General features: G+C 44.3%; 1 protein-coding gene across 2 annotated transcripts; it reads left to right on the plus strand.

Moving 5' to 3' along the window:
- Positions 1-651: 651 nt before the first annotated feature.
- Positions 652-15032, plus strand: LOC117668141 (zinc finger protein with KRAB and SCAN domains 5-like). 2 transcript variants are annotated; one of them, XM_087884754.1, is made up of 6 exons: positions 652-702; positions 2769-3335; positions 5586-5694; positions 6410-6492; positions 9427-9538; positions 10596-15032. In XM_087884754.1, exons 2-6 carry the CDS (start codon positions 2826-2828, stop codon positions 11225-11227), a joined length of 1446 nt encoding a protein of 481 aa, XP_087740880.1. In that variant the 5' UTR covers positions 652-702; positions 2769-2825; the 3' UTR covers positions 11228-15032. The 2 variants fall into 2 exon arrangements, with proteins under 2 accessions (XP_087740880.1, XP_087740881.1); XM_087884755.1 differs by lacking the exon at positions 652-702 and adding an exon at positions 1023-1165.
- Positions 15033-17264: the final 2232 nt, after the last annotated feature.

A 17264-nucleotide genomic window follows, 5' to 3' on the forward strand; every position in this document is an offset into this window, starting at 1 on the left:
TGCAGATACCGCGTGGCAATGCTTAGGAGAGATACCTGCATCTTATTAATTTATGGCTTGTTATTATTATTTTTTTTATTTGATTTATATGCCGCCCTTCTCCGGAGACTCAGGGCGGCTTACAATGTTTACAATTTTTATTATTAATTCCTGGTTTTGAATCTTGCTATGGAAGCCACATGCACGGTGATGAAATGAACAGTGTATTTTATACCATCATTAAGCCATACTAAAAATAAAAAATAAAAATCCTCATTTAGTTTCATTTTTTTAAACTGGGGAACAATCTCCCCCTTTCCCCCTCTGCTAATCAATAGGCCAGGGGTGGGCAACTGTGGCCCTTTTACAACCTGTGGACTTCAACTCCCAGAATTCCTGAGCTGAGCCAAGCTGTCTCAGGAATTCTGGGAGTTGAAGTCCACAGGTTGTAAAAGGGCCACAGTTGCCCACCCCTGCAATAGGCAGCTCCCTCAGGGAAGATCAAAGTCCTGGCAACCTTCTGGGCTTCAGAGGAAAAACTGAGCATGCGCCGGAGAACTTTTGCCAGCTGCTGGTATCTCAGTGCCGGATATGATGGAGGCTTCTCTGGCCGCGGTGGCGGAAGTGAGGTTCGCCGCCGGCTATGCGCCGCTCTAGCACCCTTAGAGCGTCTCTCTTGTTTTAACCCTCCAACTGCAATCTCCATAGTTCCAGCTTTGGCAGGTGAGTGTGTTGTATTGACCTGCGGGGGAAAGTCTGCGGGCTCCGGAAAAAAAGTGAAAGCAGTTATTTTTTGGGGTGCATGGGAATTGGGGGAAAGAATCCCATCCTCCTGAGCAAGCTTTGGACATGCCAGCCTGCCTCCTGCAACTTTTGCTGCAGCCCTTCTCAAGACTGCAGTGTTTCTCAACCTTGGAAGCTTGAAGATGGGGGGACTTCAACTCCCAGAATCCCCCAGCCAGCTCTGCTGGCTGGGGGATTCTGGGAGTTGAAGTCCCCCCATCTTCAAGCTTCCAAGGTTGAGAAACACTGTGCAAGGGGAACAGCTTCTCTTTATGGGCAAAAAGAAACAGAAGGGACCCTTAAGGGTTAATGCCAAGCAGGTAAGGGGCATGGCCTGCGATGCCACTTCCCCTTCCATTTCTTGGAGAGATCCAAGCAGTGGTGCAGAAGACCATCTGGACAGGTAGGAAGAGTAGGAGTCCCAAGGGGAAGGAGAGGATCTTAGAGGTTGCAAGTAGATCCCGTCTCCACCTTGCAGAACGGAGCAGGGATGCCTTGCATTCATTCAATCAATCAATTCAATCAGAATTGACAGTTGAATTGAATTGAGTTGTTGTTCTAAGAGCTTTCCCCTTCTCAAATTGGAAGCATGCCCTTAACAGAACAACAAGAGTCGGGAGGGACCTCGGAGGTCTTCTAGTCCAACCCGCTGCTCGAGCAGGAGACTCTATAATAATCCTTACGATTTATATTGATAGGGTTTCCGGATTGCTTGTTTGTCCTCTATGACTATCGTTAAGTGTTGCACCTTATGATTCTTGAGGAACGTATCTTGTCTTTTTATGTACACTGAGAACGTATGCATGCACCAAGACAAATTCCTTGCGTGTCCAATCACGCTTGGCCAATAATAAAAAAAAGTCTAATTCTAATAATTCTATACCATTTTAGACAAATGGGTTGTCCAGTCTCTTCTTAAAAACTTCTGCAAGCAAGCTGTTCTACTGATTAATAAAAGAGCCTTGGTAGTACAGTGGTTTAAGGCACCCTGTTATTAAGCTGGTTATTAAGACCAGCTGCCTGCAATTACTGCAGGTTCGAATCTCGCCAAGGCTCAAGGTTGACTCAGCCTTCCATCCTTTCTAAGGTAGGTAAATTGAGGACCCAGTTGTGGGGGCAATAAGCTGACTTTGTATAAATATACAAAAGGATTAAAGCTATTGCTGAGCACATTGTAAACCGCTCTGAGTCTCCGGAGAAGGGCGGCATATAAATCAAATTAAAAAAAAAAATGTTCCAACTGTCAGGAAATTCCTCCTTAGTTCTAGGTTGCTTCTCTCCTTGATGAGTTTCCAACCATTGCTTCTTGGCTTGTCTTTAGTCCTTTGGAAAATAGATTGGCTTCTTCTTCTTCTTTGTGGCAGCCCCTTAGATCTGAGGTCTTAGATCAGAGGTCTTCAAACTTGGGAGCTTTAAGACTTGTGGACTTCAACTCCCAGAATTCTCCAGCCAGCTATGCTCCCAGAAGAGAATTCTGGTGTCAGGTTTCGATGTCATCTCAAATAAATTGCACTCCCAAACAATTAATCTTTGCTGAAATATTCCATTTATTGAGTACGACAGATCTGGCCCCGACTTCGTCGTGGCCGATACTAACCCTCTGACCCCCAAACCCTTCCCTTTCCGTTCCCCAATTCTCATCTTCTCATTGGCCATCTTCCAAGTCAGTCTCCCCAGCTTCTGACCTCACCCCACAGGAATGTCTCCCCTCCCATCCCATCTCCTAGGGGATATTATCTACAGAGAAAATAAGTAGGTGAAAAGTCAAGCCTCATCTCCTCCTTTTTATGGCAGCATCAGAATGCTGACATCTGGGAGTTGAAGTCCACAAGTCTTAAAGCTCCCAAGTTTGAAGACCTCTGCCTTAGATATTGGAAGACCGCTATCAGGTCACCCCTAGTCCTTCTTTTCACCAGACTGGACAAACCCAATTGCAACCGTTTTTCGTCTGTTTTAGCCTCCAGCCCCCTAATTATCTTTGTTGCTCTTCTCTGCACTCTTTCCAGAGTCTTGTGGAGGTGCTTTTTGGATTTCCTTGAGAAGAAAAACCCTTGTTCCCAAAGATGGCTCAGAAAATCCCTTTGAGCCAGGCTGGTCCTATGAGTGGAAAGTCTTCCGCCGATCCAAGGGATCCTTTGGTGCTGTGGAATCCTATAGAGAACAAGGCGCCACGAGACACAGCAGGGGAAGCAGAAGGAAAAGGGTTCCACGCTGCCGAGCCTGAGGCTCCCGGGGAAGTCTGGGAACAGGCCAAGCAGAACATTCTGGAAGAAGAAGCCAGTTGGGTTGCACAACATCGCAATATCCGTGAGTTCTGCTACCAAGAAGCTGAAGGTCCCCGAGACATTTGCAGCCGTCTCTACCATCTCTACCATCAGTGGCTCAAGCCAGAAATACACACAAAAGCTCAGATGCTGGACTTGGTGATCTTGGAGCAGTTCCTGACCATCCTTCCTCCGGAAGTGGAAAACTGGGTCCGGGAGTGTGGAGCGGAGACCAGTTCCCAGGCGGTGGCCCTTGCAGAAGGTTTTCTTCTCAACCAGGCCGAAGAGAAGAGGCTGGAAGAGCTGCAGGTTGGGAAATTTCTTCTTGTTGCTTCAAACAGAGCGATGTTCAAACGTGCAATGTTCTTGCTACTAAAGGACTCTTCTTGGGGACTATGGAAGGAAGAGATTTCAGTTCTCTCTGAGCTCAGTTGTCTTCTTGCAAATCTTTCATTACCCAAATTAGATAACATCATCACTGCCAGGATTAGCACTGATGATGTTCCCTAGTTGGGTAATGAAACATCTGCAAGAAGACAGCCAAGCTCAGAAAGCACCAAGGGCCCCATAGTCCTCCCACCCCTCCTCCATTATGCAACCCCCCCCCCACCTTCTAGCACTCTAAAATAGAATAGAATAGAGTAACAGAGTTGGAAGGGACCTTGGAGGTCTTCTAGTCCAACCCCCTGCTCAGGCAGGATATCCTCTACCATTTCAGACAAATGGTTGCCCAATCTTTTCTTAAAAACTTCCAGTGTTGGAGCACCTACAACTTCTGGAGGCAAAAGCTATTCCACTGGTTAATTGTTCTCACTGTCAGGAAATTTCTCCTTAGTTCTAGGTTGCTTCTCTCCATTGATTAGTTTCCACCCATTGCTTCTTGTCCTGCCCTCAGGTGCTTTGGAGAAGAGCTTGATTCCCTCTTCTTTGTGACAGCTCCTGAGATATTGGAAGACTGCTATCATGTCTTCCCTAGTCCTTCTTTTCCTTAAATTAGACATACCCAGTTCCTGCAACCATTCTTCATATGTTTTAGCCTCCAGTTCCCTCCTCATCTTTGTTGTGGGTAATGAAACATCTACAAGAAGACAATCAAGCTCAGAGAGCACCAAGGGTCATTCATTTCAACCCTGAGCTACAAATATTCTCCTTTATTGGAAGAGATTTTTCTTCCTTTTTCAACAAATGGTTCCATTGCTCTTTCCAAATAATTTTCCAGGAGAGGAGTAGCATCAGGAGAAAATTTTATTTCTTTGTTAGATAGATGATTACTGTTCCTAGCAATTTCTAAAGATATAAGAAGCTCTGGCCTTCTTCCCAGGGTGTGTTATAAAGTTTAAGACAGAGGTCAGTTAGCAGTTATTCATTTCTCTCTGTTGCTGTTGCTACTTCCTAGTAATTTCCAAGGATATAAGAAGCTCAGGCCTTCTTCCCAGGATGTATTATAAAGTTTAAGACAGAGGTCAGTTAGCAATTTTTCCTTTTTCTCTGTTGCTGTTGCTACTTCCTAGCTATTTCCAAGGATATTTCCAAGACAAATTCCTTGTGTGTCCAATCACACTTGGCCAATAATAACAAATTCTATTCTATTCTATTCTATTCTATTCTATTCTATTCTATTCTATTCTATTCTATTCTATTCTATTCTATTCTATTCTATTCTATTCTATTCTATTCTATTCTTTTATTTATTTATTTATTTATTTATTTATTTATTTATTTATTTAAAATTTGTATACCGCCCTTCTCCCTGAGGACTCAGGGCGGTGAACAGCCAAGTAAAAACATCAAATACAAATATTAAAATACAGTTAAAATATATATATATAAATTTGGCCCCATTAATTAAAAACAATAAACAAAACACTTAAAAACACTTAAAAAATTAGGCCAGCCCGGCTTGCTGGAAAAGGAAGGTTTTAAGGGCACGGCGGAAGGCACTGAGGTCTTGGATTCTCCTTATCTCTGGGGGCAGCTGATTCCAGAGGGTAGGTGCCCCCACAGAGAAGGCCCTCCCCCTGGGGGTCACCAGCCTGCACTGTTTGGCTGATGGCACCCCGAGGAGGCCCTCTCTGTGGGAGCGCACGAGTCGATGGGAGGTCGTCGGTGGCAGCAGGCGGTCTCGAAGATATCTAGGCCCTATGCCATGGAGCGCTTTAAAGGTGATAACCAACACCTTGAAGCGCACCCGGAAGACCACTGGGAGCCAGTGCAGCTCGCGCAGGAGCGGTGTTACATGGGAGCGCCATGCTGCTCCCGTCACTACCCGCGCTGCTGCGTTCTGGACCAGTTGGAGCCTCCGGGTGCTCCTCAAGGGGAGCCCCATGTAGAGAGCGTTGCAGTAGTCAAGGCGAGAGGTGACGAGGGCATGAGTGACTCTGCACAGGGAATCCCGATCAAGAAAGGGCCGTAACTATTCTATTCTATTCTATTCTATTCTATTCTATTCTATTCTATTCTATTCTATTCTATTCAAGAAGCTCAGGCCTTCTTCTATTGTGAAGGCAGAGGTCAGTTACCAATGTTCCCTTTTTCTCTTGATTGTTGCTTCACATTCAGGAACCCTTCGTGGACAAGTTTGCTGGACCCTCTAAAATACAGGGAGATACGCCGTATCGTTCTCAGGATCTGGTCTTACGAGGCATGTCCCAGGAGGATACAGAACTAGGTAAGGAATTTGTCTGCTGAAGCCCTTAGGAGTGTGCACTGTGTTAAGGATATTGTTGTTGTGTTACCAACCAGCAGAGTGTAGAGCACAGAGAAACGTTGCTGAGAGCAATGAATAAGAGATGTGCAAACTGGTTTATCAAGAGTTTACTTTATAGTGAAAAAACAATCTCCTAGTCTGTAAACAATCCAAGTCTTTGCCAGTTAAATCAGTCCAGTGATACAAAAATTTTCTTACCACACAAACAGTAGTTGGGTAAAATAACAAGTTCACTGTGGTTCACAAACCACGATGGTAGCAGATCCATCCAACGATGATAGCACAATGATAGCAACTCCACACACTATGGTAGCTTATCATCAACTGAATACGTTACAGTACCTTCCTTAAATACGTTTACAATCAGTGATTATCTAATTACAGCATGACTCAGCATTACAATGAATCAGCAGGAAAACTTTAAAGTCACACAATACATATTCATATTAAAGTCACAGAACACATATATTGCCTGGACAACTTGTTAGGCTCAAACCATATCCGAACACACCGCCTGAGCTACTTTCATTCTCAATTGTTTTGTGTGTGTGTGGGGGGGGAATTCTGAATGCGGTGAAGAGTTCTCAAGGATTCTCAGCTGCTAAAACAATTTGTTTCTTCCAGAATGCCGTAGGCATTTTAAAGGTGCTTTCTCCGTTTTTTGTCTTACTCACAGAGAACGGAATGACACCGATGGTCCCTATGGAAACATCTCTTCTTTCTGGGGGTGCAGAATCCACAATTGTACTTCCAGCTCAGGTATGAGGACAATGTTCCATAGCACAAATGTGAGCTTTGTATTCCGTCAAAAGTTAATTATATTTACAATAAAGGAGAATATTTATATGTCTGTGGCAGTGGTGAAATCTAAAATTTGTTACTACTGGTTCTGTGGGCATGGCTTGGTGGTGGAGGGTAATGTGACTGGGTAGGCATGGCCATTTATTTATTTTTTTTTACTTTTAAAACCATTTTTTCTACAACCTCTTCGGCGAAGAGGCTGTAAAAAAATGCTTTCAAAAGACTCTGACGATCCCAGCTCAGTTGCCTGATTGGCAGAGGCTTTCTTAAAAAGGATAAAAAGAGGTTTTTTTTTCTTTTAAATGCCTCTGACGATCCAAGCTGAGTTGCCTGATTTTTAAAAAGTCTCTGCCGATCAGGCAACTCAGCTTGGATCGTCAGAGGCATTTAAAAGAAAAAAAGGGTTTTTTTCTTTTAAAAGCCTTTGATGATCCCAGCTAAGCCGGGTGATCATCAGAGGCTTTTTTTTTTACTTTTAAAAGCATTTTTTGGCCAAAGAGGTTGTAGAAAAAATGCTTTTAAAAGTAAAAAAAAAAAAAAGCCTCTGATGATTGTGCGGCTCAGCTGGGCAGGGATTTTTGCTTCCGGTTCTCCGAACCACCCGCCTCCATCGCTACCGGATCAGGCGATCCGGTCCAAACTGGGAGCATTTCACCCCGGTTTGTGGAGATTCTCAGTCATCCAGGTCGTGGCTGTCCCAAAGGTGCTTTTTCAAGAGGCAACTGGACTTTCTGGTTTTTCTTTGAAGACGTTTCGCTTCTCCTCCAAGAAGCTTCTTCAGCTCTTTTTTTTTTTTTTAATTTGATTTATATGCCGCCCTTCTCCGGAGACTCAGGGCGGCTTACAATGCGTTAAGCAATAGCCTTCATTCTTTTGTATATTTTATACAAAGTCAGCTTATTGCCCCCACAAACTGGGTCCTCATTTCACCTACCTTAGAAAGGATGGAAGGCTGAGTCAACCTTGAGCCTTGGAGAGATTCGAACCAGCAGAAATTGCAGGCAGCTGTGTTAATGACAGGGTGCACTAAACCACTGTACTATCAAGGCTCTTGAGCTGAGCTTCTTCAGAGCTAAAAAAGCTTCTTGGATGAGAAGCGAAATGTCTTCAAAGAAAAACCAGAAAGTCCAATTGCCTCTTGAAAAAGCACCTTTGGGATAATATTTATAGCTCAGGATTGAAATGAGGAATCCTTGGTGCTCTCCGAGCACAATTGTTTTCTTGCGGACATTTATTACCCAAACTAGGTAACGCCATCAATGCTTAGCAGTGATGATGTTACTAGTTTGAGTAATGAAACATCTGCAAGAAGACAAGCAAGCTCAGAGAGCACCAAGGACCCCTCAAATTGTACTTTTCTTCTAGAATTCCCATGGAGCACACTTATCATGCTACGTTATGCTACTTCCTGACGGGCCACTCACAAGAAGTTCACGTAGGGATTCTTCTAGAACAGGGGTGTCAAACTCAATTTCATTGAGGGCCCCATCAGGTTTGTGTTTGACTTTGGGGTGGGCATGGCCGGGATGGGTGTGGCCAGTTTGACGTCACTTGTGTCAGGGGCACCTGTGGTGGCCCAGGAAGTCCTGGTAAGGCAGGACTTCCCTCAGACCTTCCCTCCCCCAATTATGTTTTTACTTGGCTGTTCACCGCCCTGAGTCCTCAGGGAGAAGGGCGGTATACAAATTCAAAATAAAATAAAATAAATAAATAAAATAAACTTCCTTCCTTCCTTCCTTCCTTCCTTCCTTCCTTCCTTCCTCCCTCCCTCCCTCGCTCCCTCCCTTCCTTTTCTTCTTTTTCCTTCCCTCTTCATTCTCCTTTCTTCTTCTTTCCCCTCTTTCCTTATTTTTCCTTCCTTGCTCTCTTTCCATCTTTCCCCCTATTTCTTTGTCTTTCCTCTTTCCCTTTCTCTTTTTCTGTCTCTTCTTGGATGCTCAAATGCAAAAGGGGAAACATTTCTCGTTTTGTTTTGAGTTTGATTTGCTAGCCCCCTGGGCCCCATTTTTGCTGGTAGAGGCCCCGCAGGCTGGCCCTTCGCTGTTTCCAGGGCAGCTCCGCGGGCTAGATCTAAGCACTGTCAAGCTTCCAAGTAATACGTCCTCTGAAATAAAAACCAAGGCGTCCATTTTTCTTTAAAGTCTATTTGTTAGGAACATATCAAATTGGCAAGGACTTGGTGTAATTCCGACTCTGGCTAGATTCCGTATTTACACCCAGTAAAAAAGCAAAAGTTTGAAACTCCTCCCCAGAGTCACGATCTCCAATCTATTCTCAGCCCATCAGCCCAGTGACTCCAAACTCCACCTTCCTCCAGCTGCAGGCATCTTCTCTGTTCCCACGGGAAAGGATGCCATCTAGACATAACATTCCCCCTTTATCTCTATAACCCCCACCCCCCTTTTCAACAGCTAGAGTGTGGCGAGCCTGAAATACTGTTAAATTCCTTTGTAGAAAGCCTAAAGAAAGCTAAGAAAAGAATAGACAAAAGCTACAATAAAATGTGGCTACACATACAGTACGTCATCTTCAGGGTCGACAAACACCACGCAGGCCGAATCTGACCCGCGGGCCTTGAGTTTGACACCACTGTTCTAGAAGGATTGAAATCACAGACTGATGTTGCTTGCTGGATCAGCCAAGCAATCCAGGGTGATAATGTCACTGTTGGCGTTCATTTTTCTGCAGAATCAATAAATGTGATAGAATATCCCTGAACAATTTATCAGTGAATTATCAGTCAGGCGTTTGGAGCTCGTCCTGTTTTCATACATAATTCCTCAGAGAGCGGGCATTAACTCCATTATGCATCTTTGCTTGGGAGAGTTTTGAGAGGAGAGAAGTTGAGAACCAGCCTGTGTGTTAATAAGAAACTGTTCCTTTTTCCTTCAGGAAGAAGTGGGTGTCCATTTCACGAAGGAGGAATGGGCTCTTCTGGATTCCAGGCAAAGAGCTCTGCACGGAGAGGTCATGATGGAGACATCAAGGATCTTGGCCTGTCTCAGTAAGAGACTCTCTGGGTTTTCGTTCCAGATTGAAGAACATAAATCTCTGTCTAGAAACAACCAGCCTGTCCGTTCTTCCCAAGAAATTCCTAATCCAGTCTTCTTGACTGGAAGAAACTGAAGAAAACTCTTTAACATGATGGCACCCTTGGCTCAGATCCACATCAACTTCAAGGAAGCTCAAGGAAGAACGTGTGGCTTTCCCCAAATTATTCTGGGAGGATGGACAGTTCTCTGGTCATCATTTCCTTAAATAATTTTGCTGATTGCTCTTGATATCACCTCCTTGTCATCAAAATGATACTGATAGAATCCAGAAAATTTTATCAAGTAGTTTTCACTCAGACTTCCAGAAATAGGATTTGTGTGTTTCTGTGCGATGGTTTCTAACATAATTTAATCATTTTTTTTTTAATTTGATTTATATGCCGCCCTTCTCCGGAGACTCAGGGCGGCTTACAATGCGCTAAGCAATAGCCTTCATTCTTTTGTATATTTATACAAAGTCAGCTTATTGCCCCCACAACTGGGTCCTCAATTTACCTACCTTAGAAAGGATGGAAGGCTGAGTCAACCTTGAGCCTTGGCGAGATTCGAACCTGCAGTAATTGCAGGCAGCTGTTCTTAATAACAGGATGCTTTAGACCACTGTACTACCAAGGCTCATCCATTAATCTAACCATAACTTTATCATTCATTTATTTCATCCCCTTAATCTAACCTTAAATTTATCATTCATTTATTCTTTCATCCATTAATCTAACTTTTATCATTCATATATTCTTTCACCCATTAATCTAGCCTTAACTTTATCGTTCATTTATTGTTTCATCCACTTCATAATTGAATAGTAAAGTTTCCATTTGGTTTTTTTTTTATTTGTTAATTCTTGTGCCTAGTAAATGGTTGCTAAAAAGTCACCCCAACATGAAAAAATAATCTTAGTTCCATCCAGGTACACAGAGATGAAAGGAAACTGCAGAGATGGTGGAATTCAAAGTTGGTTCCTTAAATACAATAGTCTAATTTTTTTTCTTCACTTTTTCTCTCATGCAGGAGCTGAACAAAGGATAAAGAGCTATAAGGAGCCACATCTGGCACCAGAGCCAACCAGCAAAAATGAAATGGCTGAAGAGACATTTTGCAGTCAATCGAAACTAACGAGAAATGAGGGAAACCATCTAAAATACGGGGAAGAGAAAGCTTCTGCTCCTCCTGCTGTAATCCAAAACTTACAAATCCAGTCAGATTCGAAAGGAGAAAGAACAGAAAAGTGTCAGTTCTGTGGGGAAAGAATAATGGATAAAACGGATTCGTGTAAACGTTGTGGCACCCAGAATAAAATGGCACAAAATGGAGGCACAGGATCCAGAAGGTATGACAATCGGCCCAACCCCATGACTGTCACTTACTATATAGGAGAGAAACCGTATCACTGCACGGAGTGCGGAAAGAGCTTCCGTCAGAACTATCACCTCAGTTACCACAAACGAACCCACACAGGGGAGAAACCCTATAAATGCAGCGAATGTGGGAGAGGATTCGCGCTCAGCGGTGCCCTGACTACCCATAAAAGGACCCACACAGGAGAGAAACCTTATAAATGCCTGGAGTGTGGAAAGAGCTTCTGCAGGAACAGTTCCCTGATTTCCCATAAAAAGATCCACAAAGAGGAGAAACCGTGTTAATGTTAAGAAACAAGGAAAGAGCTTCATCGTTCTACTGGACTTATTTCCTGGAAAAGGATCCATGTGATGATCCGGGGCACGGCAGCTGACAGTTCAAACCGCCTCTTTATTGCTCCAACTTTCCCCCAAACGCTCCCATGTTTCTGGCAGGTCCGAGAGCAAAGTGATAACACCCATACATATACCTCCAGCAGCTTCTGGCAGCAAATAGTCCAGTACAACGCTGTGAGCACAATGGCTGCAAATCCAGCAGGGTGTTGTGGCCCCGCCCTCTGAGCCTATCTCATCGGAGGAAGAAGGCTCCGAACATGAGGGAGAGGAGTCAGCCAGGCCTCCCTCTCCAGGCCCCTCCCCTCTGGCACTGTCTCAGGTGCCGGCCGAGGGAGAGGAGATTAGCCAGGAGCCAGGTGTCTCGGATGAGAGCGAGGAAGGAGAGTCGTCATTCCTGGATGCACGCCAACGAAGGCGTGATAAACGGTTGCAGCAGTTAAGGAGGCGTGCTAGGGATTAGAACTGAGTCACTGGACCACACCCCAGAGACTATATAAGAGAGGGTGGTGGCTGGTAAAACTCCGTGACGAACAAAAACTAACTCTGGTTAGTCACTTGAACAACGTCTGAAGCTGCCGAAGGGATATTGTTTTGCTGGACTATTTGCAATGCGTATGTAATTTTATGTTATCTGTTACAGTAAAAGCTCTTGGCAGACGGTGCTCATATTGTTGCCAAGTTTGAGATAATGACCTGCGTGCGTGCCAAGTACTTTCTTAACCCTCGGCTGGCTGTGTTTGTGTGTGTGTGTAGACGGGGACAGATCACAGGGCAAGGAAGTAACTCAAGGAGGGGAGCAAAGAACAAGGCAATTAATCCAAGAATCGTCCAACTTCGGCAACAGCACACAACACTCAATGAATTCAGCGTTTGTTCCCGACAAATGCCCTCCCCCCACAGTGTCTCCTTAAAGCTCAGTCCCCAGGTGTGCCTTGTAAAGAGGGGCAGGGCACTCTCCTCCCGAGTCATTGGGTCAGCCTGCGCTGTTCCCGCCTTCTCTCCTCTCTCCATGCTCGAGGATCTTGCTAATCATCTGAGCTCTGTCTCTCATGTTCACTGCTTAGCCTCTCTTGTTCATCCTGCCCCTGTTCCTGCCTGCAAGCCATCCCAATCCTGAAAAGCCCTGGCCTGACTGGGCCTGCTCCTCCCCACCTTCTTCCAAAGCCAATGACGACGCCCCCTCGATCTCTATTGGCTCCAGTTCCAGTTCGTCTTCCTCCTCAGTTTCAGGCTCCGACGGGGGCATGACAACCCATTCAAAGCAAACGTACATCAGTCAGAAGTGCATCATTTTCTCCCAGCTGTTTTTTAACCTCCATCATGGCCATGCTCCAAAATGTGAGAAGACCAATGCAAAAGTCTAAAGTTGATGAAATACGATTACTTATAGACTTATAGACTTATATACCGCTTCACAGTGCTTTACAGCAGGGATCCCCAGCCCCTGATTCATGGACTGCCACTGGTCCGAGCATGCCAGGTACCGGGCCACGCAAACAAGCAAAGTCCCATCCGTGGGATGCAAGCAGCACATGAAACCATGTGGCCCCGTCTGGTCCACAGAAAAACCTCTCTCCATGGAACTGGTCCCTGGTGGTTGGAGGCCACTGTTTTACAGCCCTCTCTACGATCCTCAATTTAGGACCGTAATTGAACCAGTTATTAAGCAGGTCACCGCCTGACTTAACCAACATTTTTTTGCGGTGATTTAACAAACAAGCCTATTATACCCCTTTTTTTTTTGCTGGAAACCAGAACTAAACATTGGTCATAAATCACAGTCACAGTCAGGTAACCATGGAAAATTAGAAATTAGACTGGCCACCCCCTCCCCACTCTGATACCGTTTCATAAGGCTCTGAAGATGTGGTTGCACAACCAACCTCTTCTTTTTCCTCGGCCTCACCCTAGTTTAAATCCTATAGTCCTGGCACTCGTGCATCTGATGAAGTGAGCTGCAGTTTTTTAATATGCTAGATTTCTTCTTCTTCTTCTTCTTCTTCTTCTTCTTCTTCTTCTTCTTCTTCTTCTTCTTCTTCTTCTTCTTCTTCTTCTTCTTCTTCTTCTTCTTCTTCTTCTTTTCCTTCTCCTTCTCCTTCTCCTTCTCCTTCTCCTTCTCCTTCTCCTTCTCCTTCTCCTTCTTCTTCTTCTTCTTCTTCTTCCTCTTCCTCTTCCTCTTCTCCTCCTCCTCCTTTTCTTCTTCCTCCTCCTCCATCCTCCTCCTTTTCCTTCCTTTCATCTTTCTTTCTGTGCTATCCTGGAGTAATATAACTCTCAAAAAAGATATACAGGTCTTCCTTCATTAATTTTTTAAAGGGCCAACAACTGCTCTGGAATCATTTGACAGAAGGCGCTCGGAGCAGCCACAAGCTGAAATTTAATTGAGGGAAAAGAAAGATCTTCAGTTGATAATAACATCTCCATAACATGCTACAAGTAGAACTAATTGAGAGCAGTGCTTAATTATTAACAGCCTGGTTAGAAACACAGCCTGAGGGAACTGACATTTCCAGCTATCTACTTTTTCTTTCTGTCTTGATCTTTACGATGAGGTGCAAATTTTCCCTTTTGGTTTATAAAATCAAGCTTTTATTTAGATCTGATTATACATATGATGAAGGGACACGGTGGCTCAGTGGTTAAGATGCTGAGCTTGTCGATTGAAAGGTCGGCAGTTCAGCGGATCGAATCCCTAGTGCTGCGTAACGGGGTGAGCTCCTGTTACTTGTCCCAGCTTCTGCCAACCTAGCAGTTCAAAAGCATGTAAAAAATGCAAGTAGAAAAATAGGGACCACCTTTTTTGGTGGGAAGGTAACAGCGTTCCGTGTGCCTTTGGCGTTTAGTCATGCCGGCCACATGGACCATGGAGACGACTTTGGACAGCGCTGGCTTTTTGGCTTTGAAATGGAGATGAGCACCGCCCCCCTAGAGTCAGGAACGACTAGCATATATGTGCGAGGGGAACCTTTGCCTTTACCTTTTATGCATACTATGATGTCTTGTGTCTTCTCAGCACTACCAGCTGTGGTCTGAAGGCCTTTCTTTGCCTTTTTGCCTTTTCCACTGTTCAATTTCTAATTTTGTTTTAATGCTGTTATTTTAACATTTTAACCATGCCTTTTCATATGATTGTATAACTTTATTTGTAAAGTGCGCAGAGTCACACAGGTAAGATGGGCCAAGTTGAAAGTTGGTAAATAAACTGGATCGGTGATGTCATATTGTCACAGCTACCGGCTCAGGAGAACCGGGAGGAACTCACCACTGGATCAGGTGATCCCGAGACACTGCAACCATCTGTGGTTGCCAAGCGTCTGAATTTTGATCACATGGCCATGGAAACGCTGCAACAGTTGTAAAGTGTGAAAAATTGGTCATACGTCACTTTTTTAGTGAATGGTCACTAAATGAATTGTTGTAAATCGAGGAAAACCTGTACATTACTGGGATGAAAATTCCTATAAAATTTCAGCCATCATCATGCTGATCACTCTGTTGGAAAAAAAAATCCGGTCCGGTTGCAAGCCAGGAGAAAGATGCAGGAGCCAATGAATTTGGAGGCCAGCTGTAGGAAAGGAGGTTCTCCATTTATTTAGGAATCAGAAGTGAAGTGACTCAGCATCACTTCTGGGACAGCTGACAGCCTGGCATGGGGAGTAGAGTGATTTTTATACCTGTTGGAAGAAAAATGCAGTCCGGTTCCAAACCAAGAGAAAAAATGCTGGAAATAAAACAGAGGCTGGCTACGAGGAAAGAAGATCTCTGTTATTTGTTTATCAAAAACCTCTGTGACAGCAGCACATTTCTGGGGTGGCTGACAAAATGGCTGAGTGAGTGGATGGATCTTTATAGGGTTCTGGGATTTGGTGATTGAGATGCTCCAGGGGTTGTGCAATGTATTGAGCAACCCACCACTGCCTATTTGGTTTCCTGGGTGGTGGTCAGGGTTAAGGTCAGCCTTGGGGAAAGGCAGGGAATGTACCATAAATTCAGGGTCTACTTTTAGCTTCTATGGATGGTTTTCCTTTGCGTTCTCTGGGGGCATGGAAATAGAGATGGGTGGGGCGGGGTGCCTTATGATTCTTCCAACAAGTCCTAGTTGAAAAACATTATTAACAAGGCAGGTTATAGCAATACAACAGCAATTTGTTCTTCAAACTAACTTATGTCTTAACAAAACATATGAATGAAAAACGCAGTTTCCTAGTGTAGGAAGTTAGCACCCACCCCTTTCCTGGAAGAGTGAAATATTTTAGGAAATATGAAAAAGGCAGAATATTATATTTCCCTGGATGAGAAATGGAGAAGCATGTTTTGAAGCAGCTCCCATCTTCCTGCCCCCACCCTTTGTCAATGGGCCAGTCTATTCTACATAACAAAGATCTACCTCCTTCAGGCAGAGCCATAGTAGGAATTGCCAAAGATCCAACAAAGATAGGATTAGCCCTCTACACAATAGCAGCAGAAACTCACCTCATGTGACCTGGGAAGCACATGTGACCATCAGCCAGCAAGGCTAGCTAAGAACCCCACCCCCTGAGAGTCTGACAACCAATCAGGATCTTTTTCGGGGCCCCAAGAAATGCAAAGCCAGAAAGAGCATAAAAACCCGTGGACTCGCTGTATTCCTCCCTTTTCTGTTCAGGAACTCAAGCCATGTGATCCTGTCCACCATTAAACCATTTTTCCAAGCAGTCTCCATGTTTCCAGTGTCTTTTTCCCCACTTGGAGCAGAACCTAGAAGGAGATTTCTTCCAACACTAGCTATAGTACAATAATATCCATGGAGGCCTCCTCCATTGCCCACATTGGTTTGCTTAAAGCAGGAGTCAGCTGTTGTGGAGATGGAAATTAAGAAACATCCCGATAGGGCAGACAGAATCAGTTTAATTATTTATTGCAATAAAGGATCAGATCCTGATATAACTATCAAGTGTCTGAACGCCATATGATTATCAACTCAGAACTTTTATACAGTTTCAAACAAAGGATTCTGTGGAGTCAGCAATTCATATGGTCCTATACATTTATCATTTTTAATTGACATTTCCTAATTACTGAGTTTGCAGAACAGTTATAATAATTCTTCTAAAAAGTTACGGAAGCATAATTTTCAAATTATCTCTTGTTGAAACAACAATGTGGACATCTCTGTTACTTTGACCTCCAAGGTATAAATCACCTAGACTGTTCTTATCTGTGACAACTGAGAGGCCTTGAAGTAAGCGTCCTACTGGAAAGGAATGTCCCTGCCTGTGTTCTGAATATAATTGCAAGTAATTTCTCTCTTACAATATTAAGAACAAAGAGGGCCCTTCAGTGACTATCTAGCTGGACCCGTGTTTACTTATTATTTTATTTTATTTGTTACCTGTTCCACCATACAGCAACCTGCGGCTCTGGAGCCGCATGTGGCTCTTTCACCCCTCTGCTGCGGCTCCCTGTCACTCAAAATATGCATCACAACCGCCAATGTGCTATACCTGCTGGCATGCAATTTATTGAGCTTTTCAACCCCTGGTAGGCCAACCATGGATAAGTCCAAGAAAAGAAAAGTTTCAGAAGAAAACAGAACGTTTAATTCAACTACATATGCTAGTTTTGTGGCCACTCAGGAAATAGTCAGGGTAGGGTTTTGTGACTCCCGGTGTTTTCTTTTCTGTGGGAAGCAGGTCCAAATGGCTCTTTGAGTGTTTAAGGTTGCAGACCCCTGGCCTAAAGTGACACCGTTTGTCATAATTTTTCTACCCACCCATCCGTTGCAAGGTCTCCAGGCAACGCGTGCAGGGTCCACCAGGGGGCAGCGTGGGGGAAGCACAGCATTGCAGTACTGGCACTTCCTCAGCTTCAGAATGGGACTGAGCATGCCCAAAGCGCCTTGCCAGGGCTTGCTGCATCAAATAGAAGAAATTCTCTAGAAGGGGGCCGGAAATGGAGACCCCGCTTGCGGTCTGGGCCTCTCTAGCCTGTGAGGACCTCCCAAAAG

This window comes from Pantherophis guttatus, chromosome 2 (assembly GCF_059756535.1).
Source record: "Pantherophis guttatus breed Tessera chromosome 2, ASM5975653v1, whole genome shotgun sequence".
NCBI classification, from domain to species: domain Eukaryota; kingdom Metazoa; phylum Chordata; class Lepidosauria; order Squamata; family Colubridae; genus Pantherophis; species Pantherophis guttatus.